This window comes from Erpetoichthys calabaricus, chromosome 10, assembly GCF_900747795.2.
Source record: "Erpetoichthys calabaricus chromosome 10, fErpCal1.3, whole genome shotgun sequence".
NCBI classification, from domain to species: domain Eukaryota; kingdom Metazoa; phylum Chordata; class Cladistia; order Polypteriformes; family Polypteridae; genus Erpetoichthys; species Erpetoichthys calabaricus.
In genome coordinates this window covers 146,274,038-146,293,223 of record NC_041403.2, presented here as the reverse complement: position 1 = coordinate 146,293,223, position 19,186 = coordinate 146,274,038, and the positions used below count along the sequence as shown (strand labels likewise).

The window sequence follows — 19,186 nt, the reverse complement described above, 5'->3', positions numbered from 1 at the left end:
ATTTTTCTATGCCTTCTAGATTTCTGTTCATTTTTTAGTATCTTATGGAGGTCAAATTAACCTCCTCAAACCCTGAAATATGGATCGAAGGGATTCTAACTTAAAGCAAATACTCCACCTAAAATGATTAAATGTTTTTTATCCATTGCTTACCCTTTGTCGTTGAAGAATTAAATCTAACAAAATCTGCAATGGCCTTGCATCCTTCTGCTCACTGGGAAACAATCCCCACTGCGACCCTGGTCTGGATTATGTGGGTTTGAAAATAACATGAAATGACAAAACTGATGTAACAGGCAGGGGTCCAACAGCAAACAATAGCTAAATGTTTATTAAAAAAGGAAAAAAAAATTGTGTTGCATAGTAATGATTATGAAACCATAGTAAGGTGATTTAGTTTATTACCTAAACAGTTCTTTCAACCATTCCCGGGACACTGTTCAAATCTCTGGCTGAAACAGATTGGTCATTTTCTTTGCAAATGGTAGTGCGTTTTATTTTTTGTTTCTTTTCCTTAAGAGCCACATCATGCTTTTATTGCTGTTTCACTCTATTCTATTGTCCCAAGGCCCATTTGTAATCAGATTAACAGTTGTGGTTATTTTGCATTTGGTATCTTTTCTTGCATGGTTTCCCCCTATTTTTCCAGAGGCTCAAAAGTATTTGGACAAGCTAATATAATGATAAATATAACAATCATTTTCAATACTTGGTAGTCAATAACAGCCATTAAGTCTGGAACCCTTGGCCACCTCAAAGTGCTGGGTTTCCACCCCACTGATGGCTCTGCCAGGCTTTTTTACTGCAGTGGTCTTCAGTTGCTGATTACTTGTTGGACTTTCTGCCATCAAAATGCACGTCTAGTTGGCTTGAGGTCAGTTGACTGATTTGGCCATTGAAGAATCTTCCATTACTTTGCGTTGAAAAGCATTTGGTTTCCTTTCACAGTATGTTCTGGCTCATTCTCCATCTGTACTGTGAAGCGGTAATTTTACAGCATAGACTGAATATCCATATACACTTCAAAAATCATCCTGCTACTTCTGTCAGTAGTTATTTCATCAATAAACACCAGTGACCGAAGTCCATTGGCATGATTATGCCATAAAATTGCCTCGACCATGTTTCACTGATGATGTTACAGATCATGAGCCATTTCCACTCTTCTCCATACTCTTCTTTCAAACATTAGGACTCAGGTGGAGAACTGCCTGCAACTTAATATCAGCAAAACCAAGGAACTAGTTATTGACTTTCTTCAGACCAAACACCTCTATGTCCATTCTGGGAGTAGATGTGATGGTAGTGCATTTCTGCAAGTGCTTTAAGGTTCACATCAATGACACGCTGGACTGGTCTAGTAACAGTAAGGAGCTACTCGAGTGTTCTATAACTCTGACAGCCACTGAGGCTTCTCAACACTGGGGTGTGCTGTGCTGGTGGCTTCACTTCAAAAGAGGCCCACCACTTTAACATGCTAAATAAGCAGGTTCAGTTAGGGGATGCACTCTCAACCGCTGCTGGGTGGTGGAGACAATGAAGATAAAGTAATGGCCATTACAAACAATGCTGCACACACTCTCTTTAACACACTAACACAGTACTTTGAAAGTTGCGCTTTATGTTTCCCTGTGGCTACTCTCAATTAGCCGAGTACAAGATTTTTCTTCCTTTTTGTGATGTATGTGTGCACGTGTGTTTGTTGATTGTTACATTTCTAGATTCCCGGAGCTTCTGTAAAAGCTAAAATTTCCTTTTGGGACAAATAATGTACTATTAACATGTCTAGTTGGTCAAAGAGCTTTTGTGAAAGATCAATTTAATTTAGAAGTGTAACAGTTTTTCCAATTATGTTCAGAGCAGCCACGATTTTGAAGAAGGCTATTAAGATAAACCCATAAATGTAGTCTAACTGGTGTACTGCAAAAGGTACAAGTCCCACAATGCATTTATTAAATAATAATACATCTTTACATCTTGCCTGAAGAAGGGGCCTGAGTTGCCTCGAAAGCTTGCATATTGTAATCTTTCTAGTTAGCCAATAAAAGGTGTCATTTTGCTTGGCTTTTCTCTACATTAAATAATAATAAAAAAAAAAAAGTAAAAATGCTGTTAACACACACCCTTGAGTATGTACCTGAGCTAGTACTGAGAAATTCTTATAAAAAATTTAAATAAATAAAACACCACCCTGCTGTAAAGTTTGCTAAACTGCATAAACTCAAATTTGATGAAAGGTTTAAAGATAGATGTAAACACATTTGGTTATTTTAGCAGGCAGTGTAGTGTAAGGTCTCAGGCATTTGACTTTAAACTTCAAGGCTGCCAATTCAGTCCCTGCACGTAACTCGCTCTGTGAAGACCTGACCTGCCTGTGCTCCAAATGTAAAAATATTTGTAAACAGCAATATTGAACATTGTTTATGTAATTTTGCCTTGGATAACGGTGTCAACTAAATATACAATAATTAGCCCCTACAAAAAAAAAAAATTCCAACAGATTTACACTGTCATGGGACAACTGCACTGTAGCAGAGAATCAAATCATGGGACAACTGCACTGTAGCAGAGAATCAAATCGTAGGCCCAAAATCCAACACAAGGATTTTGCAAGCACACGCGCAGACAAAAAATCCCAGAAAGTTCTGAACTGATAAAACTTTTATTTCACTTTGAATTGTCTTTTACATGTTCCTGATTATTACATGTAAGGTGAAACTAGAACTTCTTTAAAAGACATACACAAATCTATTATTACGTCAATAACCAGGTGTTTTTCTGTTTTTATTTTTATTTATTTTTTTTCAGCTATACTATTTTCACAACCACGTGCGCGCTAGGCAATAAAACCGTCACAGAAGCAAACTTTAGGCAGAATACTGGTCAGTAAAAACAAAAGCAAAAAGAGCTACCAGATATACAGACAGGCTCAGTTCCACATTCACTACTGCATTTATCAAGCGTAGAATATTAAACTGCCATTTGTTCAGCTAGAAGGGAGATTTTTATTCAGTGCATGAAACATTGTCTTCAGCAGACTAATGAGACCTACAGCTATGTGGAATGTTATGAAAGGTGGCAGATTATTGTGACACTGAATTGCTCATCTTTAGAAGAATGGAGCCAATTACATCTAAACTACTACTGGACATTTTCATGTAAAACACTATCAATTAAGTTATTGTATACTAGGAAATTAAGGAGAAGGGACAAAAGAAAAAAAAAAACGTAAAAAGAAAAAAAAAAAAAAAAAAAAAAAAACCCAACGTTGTATGCCGACTGGTAAACCCTTATTTTATTTAGGAAAAGAAACGCTATTGGTCTTCCTGGCATCCGACTCCCCGAATAGCAACTTGGTCCCTTCCATGTAATGCCACACCTCAACTCTGTGCAATGCCAATAAATTTGAGAGAAAATTACAACTGGCTTTTCTGCATACTTGCAATAGCCATCATAAATACACTGCTTATTCCACTGTGGACAATTTATGAAATAGCAACATTGAAGTTGAAATTTACAAAACAATATTGAAAACAAGAGGACACAATGCCATTGTGTTTATATATTAAAACACCTCCATGGCAGAGTCGCAGTGTCTTCTACACCACAAGTTTTTTTGAAATGTTTGGGACCTTATGGAAAACAGTTGTGGGCTAGAGAGGTGTTTGGTTTTTTTTTTATTATTTTGGGGGGGGGGGGGTTGGGACTGCCCTTTACTCAGTCCAGTGATTTGTATCTTGCAAGTAAAGTTAAAATTGTGAACATGATTACACAACAAAATACACAGATCTCAGTGTCACAATGCAGCCAAAAACAAAAAAAAAAAAAGAAAAAAAAAGCCAACAGCACAACTGCACTCTGGACTGCTATCCCTGCAGAGGATAAGATGTCTTTTATAGGTTACATATCGAGAGTGAGGGTGGTTTGTGGGACTCGGGTGAGAAGATGAAATAGAAGGGGGAAAATATCAACACCCCGCATTTAAATCTCACAGTGTTTCGTGAAAAACAACCAGTGTTAATACATTAACCCTAAAACAACAAACATTGCAAGACAATACTAAACAAAAAACTATAGCGAATTATTGACTACACAATGGTTTTAAATCATGATCCATTCACATAAAAATGGGATAGTAGTAGGGGGGTATGGCAATGTAACTTTTTCACACAATGTGGAAGTGTGTGCCAGTTTCTAAACCCCATCAACCGACAGGACAACAGGTCAAGTACACTTTGTGCTGCTGGACATACAGATGAAAGTTCCCAAAAGAGTGTAATTAACAAGAGCATGTGGCAGGTAGGGCGCATGTGTGTGTAAGATAAAGAGAGTGAGTGGGGAAAGGGGAGGGACAAAAAAATAAAAATAAAAATAAACACAGTAAAATGCAGCGTCTTTTAGTTCTCCCCTTCACCAGCTTCTTCCCCTTCCGGCTGGTTTTCTGATGTCCACAACTAAAAGAGAGAAAAAAAAATAAAAAGTTAGCACACATTTGTAGAATATACTCTGAAGTTAAGCAACTCCATTGTAAATTCTGCTTTTGTTCTTTACCTTCTATGTGGCCAATGAAGATGCCTTACACAATTTTTTATTTTTTTTATTTTTTTTAAACAATGTGGCATTGTAAAAAAATAAATAATAATAATAATAATAATTTAAAAGCAGCCAACAATAGTGAACAGTTCAAATAGTGCCAGTCAATAGATCAAATAAGTGCAGCTCAGTGTATTAAAGTTTAAGGCTGATTTTGCAGAATTACATTTCTTAAAAGTTCAGGTAAATATTAATAACTAGGTCATTTAGCCCGTTACAATAACGGGCGCTAGAACAGTAGTGCATAAACATTAGTAGGTACAGTCTATATTAAATGGCAAGGGACTTTGACCTCATTCTTTTTGTTGGTCGTATTTTTCTCTTGTTGATGTTTACTTGCTGAGCTGACCGTTCTTCGTGGGCTGCCGCCGTGTATTGTGTGTCTTTAATTTTCTGTGACAGTAATACTGTCTTGTACGTCCGTAATATACCTTTAATTTTCTCTGGCGGTAATACAGGCGTGCGTGTCGGTAACATGCCTTTCATCTCCTCTGACAGTAATACTGGCTTGTATGTGGCTGTAATATGCATCACTGTATTGTGTACCTTTAATTTCCCCTCGCAGTAATACTGGTTTGTATTTCCGTAAAACGCCTCTAACTTTCTCTGACAGTAATATCGCGCACGTCACCAGAAGCCCCGCGCATGCGCACGGACACCTGGACGCACACAGGGATTTTATTAAAGAGGATAATAATGTTCTACATTTTGTAGAGATAAAGCTGGTTTTACAAGCTTAAAAATAACTAGATTCCTTGACTGACTGAATCAAATAATACTTTAAAATCACAATATTTATAATTTTTTTGCACATGCCTAAAACTGTTAGTGTTTTCTCTGCAACATTAACTGGCATCACTTGTGTTGCACCCCTACCTAAATGCTTAATATCAAAGTTAGGAAAGAAGCGTGTGCTTTGCATGTTTGAGCCCACAACTGGATAGCTGCAATGTGGATTATGCAGTAGGAGTAAGGGGACATTTCTTTTTCACCTTTTCTCTCTCAAGTCATGAAAATTCTATCAATCTCTGATTGTTGGTTCTATTTCCCTTTTGACTTCCCTAATTAACTTTTCTAAATTGTCATAGAAAAGAACGGGCTTGCAAATAAGCACTTTTGCCTATTGGAAAAAGTGAAGTTCTATTTCAGGGAAAAACATTTTGTTAGGATAACACTAAAAATCGTGTGGTATCCGATACATAGTATGGTCTAAAATAAATATCGATTTAAAAGGAAGATAGCTAAGTCATTATTTCTTATATTCATAATACTGAAATCACTCAAGCTTTATAAAATTGCACAACCAAATGCTTGTTACCATAAGATGCGCTTCATTTTCTAAAAACGATAAAGGATTTGAACTTTTAACAAATGTTTGTATTTTTCCTGAGCAATACATTCGGATCAACCTTTACAGAACTGATGCCACACTTAATTTTTGACATCAGGTGAGAATTCCTTTGCAAGCCTTTATTGCCAAACACTAAAAATCTATTGAAAAAAAACTAAATCTTACCTTTAAGTAATCTACACAAACTAGAAAGGCAAAATCTTTGCTGCACTGACACTTGCATTTTCTCTTTGCACTTTAATACAGCAGTTTTCCAACCGGATTTAGATATGCATCTTTTTACTTTGTTCTCACAAAAGCTTTAAAACTTCCTGAACCTATGTGAAATGCCATTAACACTGTAATCCTCAATATTATCAGGAGTGTTACTTCAGTATTAAGAACCTTAATATGACCATGTGTTTAAAAGGTTGAGAACACTAACGGAAGGTGCCCTGGAAATAGCTTTCAGGAATGATGGTTGACAGCCCTGAGGTACACATGCACCCATAGAGCCTCCTGCTTTAGGTCATCAGGCCTCTGCACAGACTATTCGTCAAGACCACGTGAACACTTGAATCCACTAACTGGAGTTTTTCCATGTAGAGGTCCAGGACGTCTATTGAGCTTTCCAAATTCTGTAAGTGGTTCTAAGCTGGGACCTGGAATCTGTACCAGGAGAAGTTTTTAAAGACCCCTGCAAACTTAATGCATAGGAGTTTGAAGTTAGGCATGGTATAAATGGAAAGTAGGCAGATAAGTTTTTTTATAGTGCTATACATACTGTACTTTAATAATCAAATTAGATCCTTGACAGATTCCTCCGTCTGATTGAAGATTATCATTTAGTTAGTTATCGCTGCTTTTCCTTTGCAAGGTTCAAATAACTGAATAACTGAAAACATTTAATAAGTGCAAACATCAATGTACTAACATCTTCAAGTCAGATTCTAATTTATAGGATGTCTATTCTTAAACATTTGCCAAGTGAAAAGTAGGGATGATGACCAAATGCTGATTTAGGTATGTGGTATTTTAAGATATGTGAATTGAGAAAAGCTACTTACAGTGAGGTTATCCCTTAGAAGCTGCATTATCAGAGTGCTGTCTTTGTAAGAGTCCTCGTTCAAAGTATCAAGTTCAGCAATTGCTTCATCAAAAGCCTGGAGAAAAAGGAAGCAGACATTTAACTTGAAATGTTTTTGAAATTAAGTCTTATTTTCTGTATTATAGACATTACAATTGTAAAGCTTTCAGGAAACCTATGCTGTTGACAGTACTTACAAACAACAAAATAATTTAGCATGAAATACATGTTTTATGTGATAGCACAGTTTGAAAAAAATGAATTTCCAAGTGTTACATGCTTTAACTTTAAAGTGTTGGTACTAACCTCTCATTTCTTTCAGAAAGTTTCTAAATTTCTTAAAACTGAATCAATTTTTCATAAAAGTCAGTCACTTTGTGTACAAGATACATGTGAATGTTTACGTTTTGTGAAACCAAACACTCATTCAAAACTTCCTTTGCAAGTCATACTTTTAACCTAAAATTGGTAGAAAGAAAAAAAAATTGCTGCTTGTAAATTTTAAATGTGAAAAATACATTTTTTTTTTTGAAAAGATGGCAGATGTTTCTCAGTTGTCCCAGGTTTTTAGATAGCTGTAATCACATTATGGACACGAACAGCATAAATATAGATCCAAAGGTTCCATAATATTTCAGATTTTCAGACTGAATACCCACACAATTGTTTTGAATGCTGTCTCAAAGCACAACTGAAGTCACTGACTTTCACACAGGCCTGCATCACATTTTTGCCAATATACTTGCATTCACAAAATGCCAGTGCCGGTGTGGTTCCATATTTACCCGACGAGGTAAGAAGGCGGTATCGTGGCAGCAGAGCCGGCACTAAGCTAAAAAAGAAGCGGCTTGCGAGAAAGTGGCGTTTCAAGCCTTCGGTGCCTTCTGTGATTCTGGGGAATGTAAACTCAATCTCAAATAAGATCGACGAACTGGCTGCGCTGGTGAAAAATGTAAGGACCTACAGAGAATGCAGTTTGTTGTGTTTCTGCGAAACGTGGCTAAATAACACCATCCCAGATGCCAACGTGGAGCTACCCGGGTTTAGCACCGTTAGAGCGGACAGAGATGCAAGTACCTGTGGTAAGCACAAAGGAGGAGGACTCGCTCTCCATGTTAATACACGGTGGTGTCACTCTGGACATGTTAACGTCAAAATCTCCACTTGCTGCAGGGATATCGAACTGTTGGCCGTAAGTTTACGTCCCTATTACTTGCCCAGAGAGTTTGGACATGTCATTGTTGTTACTGTATACATTCCTCCTCGGGCAGACGTGGAGTCAGCGAGTGACATCATCCATTCCGCTGTTGCTAAGTTACAAACGCAGCACCCTGAGGCGCTTGTGCTAATCGCTGGAGACTTTAACCATGTGACGCTGGACAAAACATTGCCTGCATTCTCCCAGTATGTGGACTGTAACACCCGGGGAAATAAGACTATTGATTTACTGTATGCAAACGTTAAAGACGCATACAGCGCCACCCCGCTGCCTGCGCTTGGGAAAGGAGATCATAACCTGGTTCAGCTTCAGCCTCACTATAAACCAAAAGTTAGAGTCCTACCTACAACCACACGATCATTCAGGAAGTGGACCCTGGAGGCTGAGAATACTCTGAGAGAACTTTTTGGAACTACAGACTGGGATATCCTGCAGGGATCTCATAATGAGAACATTGAGGAAGTTGTTGACTGCACTACTGACTACATCAACTTCTGTATGGACATTGTAGTTCCAGTAAGAACAGTACGCTGCTATGCTAACAACAAGCCATGGATTACAAGTGACATCAAGGGCCTTTTGAATCAGAAGAAAAGGGCTTTTAAAGACGGTGATCAGCATGAGCTTAAGCGTGTGCAGAAGGAACTCCGAGTCCAACTCAGGGCGGCGAAGGAGCAGTACAGGAGAAAGCTGGAGCAGAAGTTGCAGAATAACAGCATGAAGGAAGTGTGGGATGGGATGAAGATCATCACTGGCTGCAGCTCGAAGCGGGGTACCACCATTGAGAGAGACGTGAAGAGAGCAAACCAAATGAACAACTTTTTTAACAGGTTTGACCACCCTGACCCACTCTCACTCTCACCTCGGAGTATTGCACCCTCCACACATCCTTCTGCTGATACCAGCATAGGAAAAAACATCCCCACCCATAATAACAACAGCGCAAGTGAGCAGAGAGCTGAGGAGACTTCGTGCCAGCAAAGCAGCGGGTCCAGATGGAGTATCGCCACGACTGCTGAAGGTCTGTGCATCGGAGCTGGGGGGTCCTCTACAGCGCATCTTCAACCTGAGCCTGGAACAGGGGAGAGTCCCGAGGCTTTGGAAAACATCTTGTATCACCCCAGTCCCAAAGGTATCACGTCCTAGTGAGCTGAATGACTTTCGGCCTGTTGCTCTGACATCACATGTGATGAAGACCATGGAGAGGCTGCTGCTTCACCACCTTAGGCCACAGGTTCAACATGCCCTTGACCCTCTGCAGTTTGCATATCAGGAGAAGGTGGGAGCGGAAGATGCCATCATCTATATGCTACACCGATCCCTCTCTCACTTGGACAGAGGCAGTGGTGCTGTAAGAATTATGTTTCTAGACTTCTCTAGCGCCTTCAACACAATCCAACCTCTGCTCCTTAGGGACAAGCTGACAGAGATGGGATTAGATTCATACCTAGTGGCATGGATCGTGGACTATCTTAAAGACAGACCTCAGTATGTGCGTCTTGGGAACTGCACGTCTGACATTGTGGTCAGCAACACAGGAGCGCCACAAGGGACTGTACTTTCTCCGGTCCTGTTCAGCCTATATACATCGGACTTCCAATACAACTCGGAGTCCTGCCATGTGCAAAAGTTCGCTGATGACACTGCTATCGTGGGCTGTATCAGGAATGGGCTGGAGGAGGAGTATAGGGACCTAATCAATGACTTTGTTAAATGGTCCGACTCAAACCACCTACACCTGAACACCAGCAAAACCAAGGAGCTGGTGGTGGATTTTAGGAGGCCCAGACCCCTCATAGACCCAGTGATCATCAAAGGTGACTGTGTGCAGATGGTGCAGACCTATAAATATCTGGGAGTGCAGCTGGATGATAAATTAGACTGGACTGCCAATACTGATGCGCTGTGCAAGAAAGGACAAAGCCGGTTATACTTCCTTAGAAGGTTGGCGTCCTTCAACATCTGCAATAAGATGCTGCAGATGTTCTATCAAACAGTTGTGGCGAGCGCCCTCTTCTACGCAGTGGTGTGCTGGGGAGGCAGCATTAAGAGGAAAGACGCCTCACGCCTGGACAAACTGGTGAGGAAGGCAGGCTCTATTGTTGGCATGGAGCTGGACAGTCTGACATCTGTGGCAGAGCGAAGGGCGCTCAGCAGGCTCCTATCAATTATGGAGAATCCACTGCATCCACTAAATAATGTCATCTCCAGACAGAAGAGCAGCTTCAGCGACAGACTGCTGTCACTGTCCTGCTCCACAGACAGATTGAGGAGATCGTTCCTCCCCCAAACTATGCGACTCTTTAATTCCACCAGGGGGGGTAAACGTTAATATTTAACATTATACATAGTTATTGTCTGTTTTTTTTCACCTGTATTATTATCATTCTTTAATTTAATATTATTTATTGTATCAGTATGCTGCTGCTGAAGAATGTGAATTTCCCATCGGGATTAATAAAGTATCTATCTATCTATCTATCTATCTATCATTTATCATTTTTAACTTCATTCACACACAAAGATGGTGCCAAATTATGCAACATTTCACATTCAGAGCTTTGAAAGCAAACTTTTGAATAACTCTGAACCTCCTGTAGGGATAATTTGTACTTTTGATATTTTGTTTGTCTAATGAAAATGTACAATTTATATCAAGAGAAGATTTTACAATGCTTCATCTTTTATTATTACAACAGAAGATACAAAAATATGCATCCACAGCAAGAGCCCAGCAGGTCTCTATACTGGGAATATTTGCTTTATATACCTTAATGAAATTATAAGTGTCTGTGTATCTATCGGGCTGCTAAGCCTTTGCCATTCCAAAAGATGGCACACCACAAACCGCTTTACTAATAAAACCAGTAACGGCACACTGCATGACATCATGCAGTGAATTCACTTGACTTGAGCATTCCTAGTTTTCATCCTCTTTCTCTGTACATTCAGCATTCGTTTGCTCAGAGGTTGATACGCTTGCTGCTTCCTGAGCAGCTTTTTTCTCCACCTTGGCTGCCAGCTTCTTCTCTTCTTTCGTCGGCATCTTTTCGCGTTAAAACTGATCAAGTCAGTGTTTGTGTTGCAATTACTTAGTACATTTTCCTTAATATTTCATTTAAGATGGCACTTAAGTCTTCAATCTACCTCAAGAATGATTCAAGATATGAAGTGGTAGGGGAAGTGATGGTGAAGGTGGTAGGGAATGAGAACGGCGCCCATATGCATGCGCCACACAGCCACCCTGCTAGCCACTGCTGAAAGTCTATTCTACAATAAAAAAATAAAAAAGTAATAACCTTGCAGGTCAATCATCACCCCGAAAGTGGATAGTAGACATCATGTAGTTTGTGTGTACCAAGTTTCAGGTCAATACTTCAAATGGTTTGCGAGCTACAGGTGATTTAAAATCCTGGACAGACAAACTGACAGCCACAGTAGCGTATTATATAAGAAGATATTTGGCATTTGTCATTCCCATAGATGGCATATCATAACCAAACACATTTTTACAAATTCCATACAAAATGGGAGATCTACTTTCCAAGGCAGTTTTCTTTAAATTTACATTAGACAAAAAGAGGTTAATGATGAACACTCTTCCGAATGTAACATTTTAATATACACTTTTTCTTTAAAAAGTGATATACAGAATCCCTTTGATAACAGCTTTACAATGCATAACACTTTGAATAAGAGTTAAAAATTAAGTCGTATCTCATGGAGTTTAAGAGTGAGAGAGAGAGGGGACACATCTCAGAAGACAGCCACTATAGTGGGTGGGGGGGAGTGTGGGGGGGGGGGTTGGGGGAACCTTACGGAAAATAGTGCTATTAACAGACCGCTTATAGTTATGTCGTCTTGATGTTTTTGAAACTAGATTTATTGCAAGGCGAATACCTTGATGATACGACAACGACAATCAATTGGATGATGTGGAATCTGTTCATTGGAAGGCGTCCGACTTGTCAAGACTGTAGGAACAGCAGTACATAGACATTTTGCTGCCCACTGAGTGCAAACAGTCAGCAACTGCAAAATAATTGGTGTGCAACAAGCATGGAGAGTGCAAAGAAAAGATATTTGAGGCACATGTGCCATGCTTCAAGTTCTCACACTCGAATGCAGACTTTTAGTCTTGTTGTTACTGAAAATAAAGTAACAGTTTCTTTACATTTTTGACAGAGTTACTGCGGTTAATAAAACCAATGCTTTTTAATACATTTTATGTGAGTTTTGACAGAATTCATTACTTATCATATATGCACAAACCTATATTGCAATGTCCTTTTAATAAAAGGTCCATTGATCAATGTGCTAATGGGGTTGAGAAGGTTTCATAGGAAATTCAAACAGTGTTCAGTCTTAATCGGCTTAATACAATGCAAAATTACACTTATGAAATACAATTCCATTTCCAAAAAGGTCATGGCAGAATGTAAAATGCAAATAAAAACAGAAAGCAATGAACTGTAAATCCTCTTATCGATATTAAATTGAAAACAGTACAAAGAAAATATGTAAACTTTTAAACTATTAAACAAGATAAGTCAACTTGACACTCATTCTAAATGTGATGCTTGCAACACATCCCAGGAAGGTAGGGAAATGAGGGAATTCATTTACCACTGTTTTATCACCTATCCTATAGTTCCAGGTCTCCATTGGCATTGCACCTTATAATTCACCACACGTTTTCAACAGCAGACAGGTCTACATTGCAGGTGGACCAGTCTAACAACTGCACTCTCCAACTGCAAAGCCATACTGTTGTAATATGCACCGAATGTAAAATAAGCAAGGACATGCCTGAAAAAAGCACAGTCTACATGACAGCATATGTTGCTCCAAAATACACAAGTACCCTTTAGCATTAATGGTGCCTTCAAAGAGACACAAGTTTACCATACCTTGGACCCTAACACACCCCCTCACACCATGACAGAAATTAGCTTTTGAACGAGAAGCAGGTAACAAAGGATAATCCTCACCATCTTTAGTATGGAGAAAATGCCCTTTTTCTCCAAAAAAACAAGTTGAAAGGTTGACTCATTAGACCAAAGCACAAATTTCCATTTTAGGCTAAAGCTCATCTGAGATGGACCAATGCAACAAAGCCACTGGCATTTCTGGATATTGAATGACATTTGGCTTCCGTATTGCGTAGCCCCGTTTTAACTTTTTTGTAGATGCTACGACAAACTTTACTGATGTTTTTGACTATCTGCCGGCAGGCTGCAGTTCATGAGACTCAAGAACTATGCCTCTGAACATTGCTAGAAATATATAAAAACTACACTGCTGTAGCTTTTTTATATTTGAATATTTAAACATCCATTAAAGCGAGGAAAAAGCAACTTTCTTCTACTGTATAAAATAATGGAAAATAACTGTGCTCCATTTTTCTTGTTATTTTAGTAGTTTTAAAAATCAGTATTTACAGCTATGACAGTTTTGCCAGGTATTGATTCCTATGCATCAAGAACAGGCCCAGCTGTCTATGGTGCTCACATACACGGCCATGAAGGACAGCCTAGAAAGAAAACTTCAGATGATCTCATGAATTCAACTCATTGGGGTGGTTTGGGCAGCTTAAAATTTAATTCTCCATCTTTTTCCTTGACTACCCACAAAACTAAATATTGGACACTGTGCTGCAGAGTACAAAAGCAAATCCTGGACTCCTCCTGTATTATGTTTACCACTCTGAAGTTTGAATAGTGGAAACATTTGAGTGAAGTAAACAAGGTCTAATGACACCCAAGTTTCCTGAAATTTTCTATGTAAAATATTTTTGGAAAAATTCTTTGTTCTAATTGTGGTAACAAAAACTCCACTGTATGAAATCTCCATGATTTGTGTATCACTTCACTTGATAATACGTCATGTGGACAATTCTAGTTTCTCTCTGTGTGTAAAGGGAGTGTCTGGATGGGTTTCAGATTTTCATTGGACAGCTGATAAGATTTTAGCAGTGTGGACCTTGCTCAAATGTACACTTTGGAGAACAGAATGGCAAGAATTGGTCTTCTAAAAGTAAACCTGATCTTCACCAAGGGCATTTCAAACATCGCCTTCTGTCTGCAAGGCAGGGGCAGTCTACTCATACTGTACAAGAACGATTGACAACCACCAATTATTTGTAAGCTGCTGTCTACATGCAGATAAAAAGTATACCATTCATCAATTTTCCAGCTAAAAACACTTATGACAATTATGATATACAGCCAATCAAATGTTGCTCCTTATGTACTAGTGTACAAAGATAAATGAAAAGTTACTAATTACCCGTGGGCAATACCAAGAACAAGACTATAAGCAGGTGTCCCAGGATGTTTGTGAGCAGCTGCACTATTCACTCCTCGGCTGAAGTGAACGTTAGTCAGTTTGGAAACCAGTAACCTACTAACAGCGGTGGCTTAGTTTCATATTTCGTAATTCAGTTTCACAAATGATTCTCTGCCTTTTTTCTTCAAACTAATTCCTCTTTGTACCAAAGGTTTTCCCACAGCCAATGACCTTCATGGCTCACAGTTTAGTTTGAAAGCTGCTTTTCTTGTCAAATCTTAGACATTTGTGAACAGACAGTGAATACATTTCACTGCTGGCTCACAACCTACCCAGACAATGCCTAATGTATGGCTTGCTAAAAATCCTCAACACAGACTGTTACTTGGCCCGAAAATAGAGCACATCATGCCACTGTACTTCAGGTCCAGCCAAACAAAGCCAATTAGGTTTTTTTCTTCTCTTTTTGCATTCAAAAAATGAGCTCTCTTATATGTCAGATTGCCTTAAAATCACGAGGGGCCCACAAAGGGTAGACATTTACAGACTCATTCAGTCTGAAGATTACAAAAATGAGTTATGCGTTTCATGTCCGGTAAAAGGAAGGAAGGCTCAATGTTCCTGTCAGCTGCACATTTTTCAGAATAGGCAATAACAGAAATATACAGCTTATAGCATGGGACTAGATCATTGAAGAAGGATGTAGGAACACACAAAATGAGAAAAGTCTTCAAGCATCTCCTGTCAGCTGACAGGAGCCAGGAAGTTTAACTGTTGTGTCAGGTCAAGCTGTTAGGGGGGAGAACCAAAAAAAAAGATTTTCTTCAGTTTGGCCATTAACTGACTCAAAATTCAAAGTGGCAGACTACTTTCCTCCAGACGAGAGAGCTGTCCGACAAACAAAACATTGACTAAAATTATTAGCATGATACAAAAAGTTAACCATTAAATTGCTGGAGATTACACAATATTATTTTAGATAAATTATATTAAAATATGCATGTGTGTTTGGAATATCAAGGGGCAAATTAAAATTGGACATTAAACTTAACTCCCCTTTATTTAAAAAAAAAAAAAAAAAAAAAAAAAAGCACACCACATGGAAATGCCTACAAAGGCGATTTCACTTTCTATTCCAGCTGCTGCTCTTAAATTCCATTTAATACAACAGACAATTTTATAATACTTAACATGGTAATGCAAAGAATAAAAGAATTTCTGGGATAACAACTTGACATTATGGAATATCTGCATTTAAAAAATTTCTTCCAAGCTGAAAAGTATAGGCTTAAGTTCAAATACATGGCAAATCAGCACATGCAGCTTCTTTAGGTAACATACAAAATATCCCACAAACCAGTTTGGTCACTTCTTAGAACAGCACAGTTCTAACTGCAATGTTCTCAACCATTCCAGAAAGTCCCACCTCTCTCTTAAATATTTTTTCTCTCTTATATATCTAAATCAGGCCAACAGAACGTTTGCTTCCTTAGTCTGCTGGAAACAATTACTGATTTGTGTTTCTACTGTGTTGGTGTAGACAACTTGCATGAACTAGCTTGCTAAAAAAAAAAAAAAAAAATTACATTAACACAAGTTTATTTCTTGTGTTGTGCATTTCTATGTTAACTTTACATACATTTTTGGCTATTTTTGCGTAATACATTATGATTAAGTTACACCAACATGCAGTTTAAGAGTGTGCTCCTAATAGGCTAGCCTGCTCATCCACCCTAATTTGCAAGTCTTCCTAGAAATTAAAAGTTACGGTATTTCTTAGAAAGGTCCATGACATAGCTATTCAACCTGCTCATATATACAGTCTGCCTAGTACGTTGTGTGGTTTACTTTAAATCCCTTACTGGACTTGTTCTCTCTAGCTGCATTCCCTTTGTTGCAACCACCACCTAGGTTGCCCCTCCGCTTACTAAATGATTCTACTCCTTACAACACTTCTATATTTTAGATGTCAACGCTTTAAGTGTCCCCCAGCTTTCCTACGTAGTTGCACGTCCCCAGACACATTCACAAGAGTGGCCCATTCTCTTGTCTTGCACTCAATCTGTACAATGAGCTCTCTCTTAATCTAAACTTCTTCCAGTCTAGATGCAAGTTTTATTGAAGTTTCTGAAGACCAAGATCCACAACCTCGGACTGTTTTAGGTTTCTATGAGTTGGTTGCACTTGAATTTTTCAAAAATCTTTTTCCATTCCTATATAATTGTAAATTACGGGCATATAAGTGTTTTTTTTTGTCATCTAGTAGATGTGGTACCTTCCATGCAGGACAATTTATACTTACCCAACAGCATCTTACCAAGCACTTAATTATTCACCTTAACATGGACCTTTTGTATGCTTGCTACATTAAAAATAAAAACACTGAAATCAAATGTGAACAGACACTTTCCAATACAGATACTTAAAAAGTTCTGAAGTAGAACATATATTCTTACACTTACCGTCTTTGCCAAGTTGCAAGCCTTATCAGGAGAGTTGATAATCTCATAGTAGAACACGGAGAAATTAAGAGCAAGTCCGAGCCTGATTGGGTGCGTTGGCTGCATCTCTAGTTTGCTGATTTCAAAGGCCTGCTGGTAAGCTCCCTGAGAACTTTCAACTGTCGCTAGCGGAACATAAAAATCCCAACATTTATTACAAGTATAACAACACTCTACAGCCAAGTAAGAAAAAAAAAAATTCTCCCAACTTTCTTGAGAAAAATGTAGTATTATAGTGCTGGTGCCAGTCACCACCAAGAGTAGACAAGCTATTTAAAAAAACAAAACAAAAAAAAAAAAAAACACAACAACAAAAAAAACGTAACTAGTTTTTATTGGCTTTATTAAAATTGTGGGCATTGGGGTTGGGGGCTTATCTCAAACAAATGATGTTAGCCTACCAGAATGGGAACAGACAAAAAGAGCTTAAGTGAGTTTCAGTGTTGAACTATACTATCAAGATGCAGAGATGTGGTAAACCACAACCTGTAGGTCAGCAAGCAAAAAAATGATTCATATGAACCAAGATGCACAGCTACGTTTACAAATGTGCTCCTTTAAAGTATTAATCAGCAAAACAAAACTGACAGATCAAAAAGAAAAAAAAGGCACAATAAACTGCCACACAGGAAGCATATTAAAATTTGTTATATTACTTAATGAATAACAAGGAAGCAATACATGATACTCCAGCTCCTGAGCTTTGACACCCGAAAAAAGCTCTAAAGTATATTAGCATATTTCATTCTTGCTTCTCAACTATGCATTTGCAAAGCAGAAAACACTTTAAAAATGCAACATGAAATCTAAGTTATACAATCTTTCATTAAGCATAGTCACATTAAAAATAGCTTTCATAAAGATAAAGCCACTTTGGTCAAGTTAAAAATGACAAGAATATTTGTTGAGGTAAAATATTTTGACAAAAGGCAATGTAAAACATTACTAAATAAAAACACTCAAATTTAAGAGTCTGAAATTATGCTACTGTGTGAATAACATGATGCTGCAAACATGAACACAACTATGCAGAAATAAAAGTGACAAAAAAGACACAAAAGGTAATCCCTTTATAGTAAATTTTTAGCCAGAGACAGGATTTAAACAATTACGGTACATCAGTGAGTTGGTGTACAGTGTACACAAAGTAAAGATGTAAGACAGCTGCATATTTAAGAAATATGCATTTTACACTTACTTTTCTTATTTTCTCCACTTGCCACCTCAGACAGGTATCTGTAGTAGTCTCCTTTCATTTTCAAGTAAAAAACCTTGCTTTCTGCCTGCGTGGCATTAGGAATGAGGTACTTGTCAAGAAGATTCTAAACATGAGAGATAAAACAATTATTTTCAACCATGTATAACCAGTTAGTTAAAAAAAAAAAAAAAAAAAAAAAGTAAAACAGTAGTGGGGGGACTTCTATTTTCACTGTTAAACAGTTCCAAAATTTGTTCATGTTATTATTTCACACTGCCCCATGAAGATGTATTTAAGAGCTTACATATACAACTATACTACTTAAGGTAAAGAAGGTTTATTTAAAAAAAAAAAAAAAAAAAAAAAAAGGACGCAAGGTCTACGACAACTATTACTCCAACAAGAATGTCCAAGGTGGGCTGAAACCCAGTTATGGGTCAGTTTTACACCTTCCCCGCAACCTCGCCAATTTTAAAAGGTTTTGTGAAAATTCAAGGCAAACAGTCCCTAAAAGAATAAAGAAAAGGTTGTTACACACATAAAATTAAAAGCATGTTTTAAAATGTTTGCCTAGTGGCACAGTGGTAGTGCTGCTGCCTTGCCGTAAGGAGATCATGGGTTTGTGCCCCAGGTCCTCCCTGTGTGGAAGTGCTTCGAGTAGTGAGAAAAGTACTATATAAATGTAAAGAGTTATGATTAATACAAATAACATCTGACAGATGTAACTAACTTTCAAGTACATTTGGTAACCCTATAAATATCAAAAGTAATATTTTAGATAAAAGTAAATGATTATAAGCTATGTTGGACTGAAGGGCTCCTATCATTCATATTTAAAGCATGGTGAAAGGCAGAATTTGCAAATGCCACTCAAACGTCAGTGGGCGATGGAATCAGGATATTTCTCCATCTTTTATTGTTGACCAATTCAACCTTCTCTCAATACAACTTCTAAATAAAATAAACATTT

General features: G+C 38.0%; 1 protein-coding gene across 1 annotated transcript in view; it reads right to left on the bottom strand.

Moving 5' to 3' along the window:
* Positions 1 to 2,643: 2,643 nt before the first annotated feature.
* The window catches only part of ywhaba (tyrosine 3-monooxygenase/tryptophan 5-monooxygenase activation protein, beta polypeptide a), a 28,706-nt gene continuing 12,163 nt past the window's right edge, over positions 2,644 to 19,186 (bottom strand). The window contains exons 3-6 of the mRNA XM_028812029.2: positions 18,217 to 18,340; positions 16,980 to 17,143; positions 6,991 to 7,086; positions 2,644 to 4,454 (exon numbers count right to left, since the gene is read on the bottom strand). Of these exons, the coding sequence (XP_028667862.1) occupies positions 4,398 to 4,454; positions 6,991 to 7,086; positions 16,980 to 17,143; positions 18,217 to 18,340 (441 nt within the window). The 3' untranslated portion in view covers positions 2,644 to 4,397. The remainder of the gene's footprint in view (positions 4,455 to 6,990; positions 7,087 to 16,979; positions 17,144 to 18,216; positions 18,341 to 19,186) is intronic.